Below are 3,004 nucleotides of genomic sequence, written 5' to 3'. Positions count from 1 at the left end.
AGTTGCAAACATTGTTCTTTAAACGTGTTGAATTTGCAATTTACTACTCGAATAGTCTCTACATAATACTAAGGCCATGTTGTTTATTGCGATAAGGCCATTGCCATTGCTATCCTTTTGTCATGTAAAGCGCAAAAGATATCGAATTTGATATCCATTTTGCGCACAAACAAGTTGTCAAAGAACAAGTACGTGTCATGCATGTGCCTTCTCGCTATCAATTAATATATAGCAGCAATGTTTACATAAGGAATTGTTTCAAGATTCCCGCAACATTTGTGAGCATTCGACCTCCTCCACATCCAACTGAGATGTGTATTAGATAGACATTATTTAAATTATTAGAATTATTAGGCATAGATTTTTCAGAGAACTCAATACTCAGCCTTTGTGTTTCATGACTTGAGCATTTGTAAATATAGATTATTTCATGACTTCCATTCTAGTTTGCTCGCTAATATTGTATATTCAAACATGGGAAATTTTTATTACTCTCTAGTATGGCTAATTCGTCAAACAATTTAATTTGTAAGTATGGAATTCGAATTTAGAAACTTCTTGAACTTAAAAACACAGTAATTTAATTATGCATTCTTAACATCATGTTTTCAAGATTAAAAATTAAGGAGGGGAAATGAAATGAAAACGAAGGGAAAGAAAGGAAAAAATATGGAAGTAAAAAGGGGAGGAGATAAGAGGGAAACGAAAATCATTGTCAAATGACAAATATACTCTTGAACAAGCTGTAGCATTAAATGACCAAGGGTAAAACCAGGTTTTTTTTTTTGTTCTTTCCTTTCTAATCCTTACAAAAAATTATCCTAATAAATAAAAATAATTTTGTCATATGTACTTTTCTTATTTAATTGGTCACATGTTATTTTGTTATAATTTTGAAATATATTTATTTTCCACTTATCATTTACTTCATTTTTCATTTTACAATATATCATTAATTTAGTTTCCATAAATTAAACCTACCATAATGACTATTAATTTTAAATTTTAAATTTTAATTTCAATTTCAAATAAATTTACAGTTTAAACCTTTGTGTTTAATATTTTGTTATAATTAACCCGTTTAATACACGAGTTTGATAACTAAACACAAAATTTTAATTTATTTATTTTTTGCATGTTTTTTTATCATAATTTTAAAATTCAATTATACTTCCCATTTAATTGTTTCTATTTAATATTTTGTTTTAATCTACCCGTATATTTTTCACAACCAGTAAGCTATAATAACGTAACATTTTTCTTTTTTCCTAATCCTCTCCTTCGCTTTCCTTTCTCTCCTAAACAAAACTTGAGAAGACTCTTTTCCCTCTTAATTAATCCTCTCATTTCCTCCCCTTTCTCTCCTAAAATAAACTTGAGAAGACATTGTAAAAGAATCCGAAAAATAAATAGTCAATGAATGAACAAGAGAACTACTAATTTGAACGAAATATATAAAATGCGAACGTCTTTGTACATTTGAAATAACTAAAAATGGATTTACAATGAGATTATCCAAATAAAAATGCCCCAAAACATTTTCAAAAATCGATTCTATAGCAAATAATTACTTAATTCATCTAAAGATTTTAAAAAAATATTCAAAAAAAATATCTTAGCTTGCTCCATTCATAGCCATGGTCAAATTACCCATTCTCAACCCAAATTCCTTCCTTCCAAAATCTTCCGTGCGTCTACAATAAAAAGCTTCTGGCGTCCATGTAAACCCTTCGATTTTCTTCTCATTTACATTCAAATCTGTCGTGTTTTTAGTAGAGAACTCATTAGTGGTTCTTTTGTAAGAACCAAACCATTTAGCTTGGACATACTCCCGTCGCTTCCATGGTGGCACCGCCATTTTTCTTTGGTTCATCGTCTTCTTAACAGCTCTGCACATTATTCTCACCACCTCTTTCATCTCCTCCACTTTGCAAACTGAAATTTGAGGGAGAATCTCGAGCAACGAAGTGTAGTTATCAGTAGGCCGGGCTGTTTCGAATTCTTCTGAGAGAGATATGGTGACTATGTAACGAGTTCCGGCGACATTAACGTCGACATATTGGTATTCACCGGAGATAAGCCGCCCTTTCTTTTCCCATTTGGATTTGCAAAGACCTGAATATATACATGACATTGATTGTTATCAACTCATCATTATTATATAGTTATATAATATTATACAAAGATGTTAAAAATCGAATCAAAATATTACCGGCGTCAAGACCCTGATCACGGAGGCGAGCCATTAATAGCCGTTTAGATCCTGGCAACGGTGGTGCTGAGTTATCTTCCGTCACGCGCCGCCATGCTCTCTCAACGTTCAAAAGAAGATTTTTTCTCACAGCATAATCAGCATCACCCTTTTTAGATCGAAACAATGTCTTGAGTGATTCCTTCGTTTCTTCCATATGATCATCAGTTGCATCAGAATTACATTCATCGTTAATTCTCATATCAAAATCTGAATCCACAACGCCATCTCCATTCTCGATAAACGAGTTGACCAAATCAGACAAATCCTTCATCATCTCTGTCGAGTGTTCGCTGCCGCTGCTGTCGCAATCTCTCACCATGGCAGCCACGTCAAACGCCTCCGCGACTCTTCGAAATCTTCCCATTTTTCAAATATTCAACACTAATTGGTCAAAACCCGCTGATTCCGTGACTAATATAAGAATTAAAGACTCGAAATGTGATAAAACAGTTCACTTTAGACCGAAGAAAAACTAATGAAGAAAGAAGGCGTAAGGATGATGACAATATGCTGCACTTACATGGGGTTATATATACGCTCGAATGAATGAATGTAGTCATGTTGGTGTCGATGAACGGGGATGTTTTCTCGTCTAGGTTCAATCTTTTGTAACCCACGTGATGTGAATCAATATATATATTTTTTTCATAAATCTATTTTTGGGAAGTATACAGCAATAACAATATATATTTTCTTATTTTAGCGGTTTAGTTTTAGTCCATAACTTTTGTTTGTCTTGTTCAAGAATGA

General features: G+C 32.8%; 1 protein-coding gene across 1 annotated transcript; it reads right to left on the bottom strand.

Annotated features, from left to right (window-relative positions):
* Nucleotides 1-1,421: 1,421 nt before the first annotated feature.
* On the bottom strand, nt 1,422-2,746 carry LOC145102189 (uncharacterized). The gene is made up of 2 exons (XM_079039568.1): nt 2,213-2,746; nt 1,422-2,115 (listed from the first exon to the last, which is right to left on the bottom strand). The coding sequence occupies exons 1-2, from the start codon at nt 2,616-2,618 to the stop codon at nt 1,616-1,618; spliced, it is 906 nt and encodes a 301-aa protein (XP_078895694.1). The 5' UTR covers nt 2,619-2,746; the 3' UTR covers nt 1,422-1,615.
* Between the last annotated feature and the right edge of the window lie 258 nt (nt 2,747-3,004).

This window comes from Lactuca serriola, chromosome 4, assembly GCF_051521515.1.
Source record: "Lactuca serriola cultivar US96UC23 chromosome 4, Lser_US96UC23_V15, whole genome shotgun sequence".
In the NCBI taxonomy this organism is placed as follows: domain Eukaryota; kingdom Viridiplantae; phylum Streptophyta; class Magnoliopsida; order Asterales; family Asteraceae; genus Lactuca; species Lactuca serriola.
The sequence above is the reverse complement of the archived record's forward strand: the minus strand, read 5'-3'. Positions and strand labels throughout refer to the sequence as shown.

What these genes read in the sequence shown, in the direction of transcription:
- LOC145102189 (XM_079039568.1), bottom strand. Translation starts at nt 2,618, where the DNA reads ATGGGAAGATTTCGAAGAGTCGCGGAGGCGTTTGACGTGGCTGCCATG. An exon ending in TGATCAGGGTCTTGACGCCG is followed by an intron (nt 2,116 to 2,212) that starts GTAATATTTTGA and finishes GTATATATTCAG; the next exon opens with GTCTTTGCAAATCCAAATGG.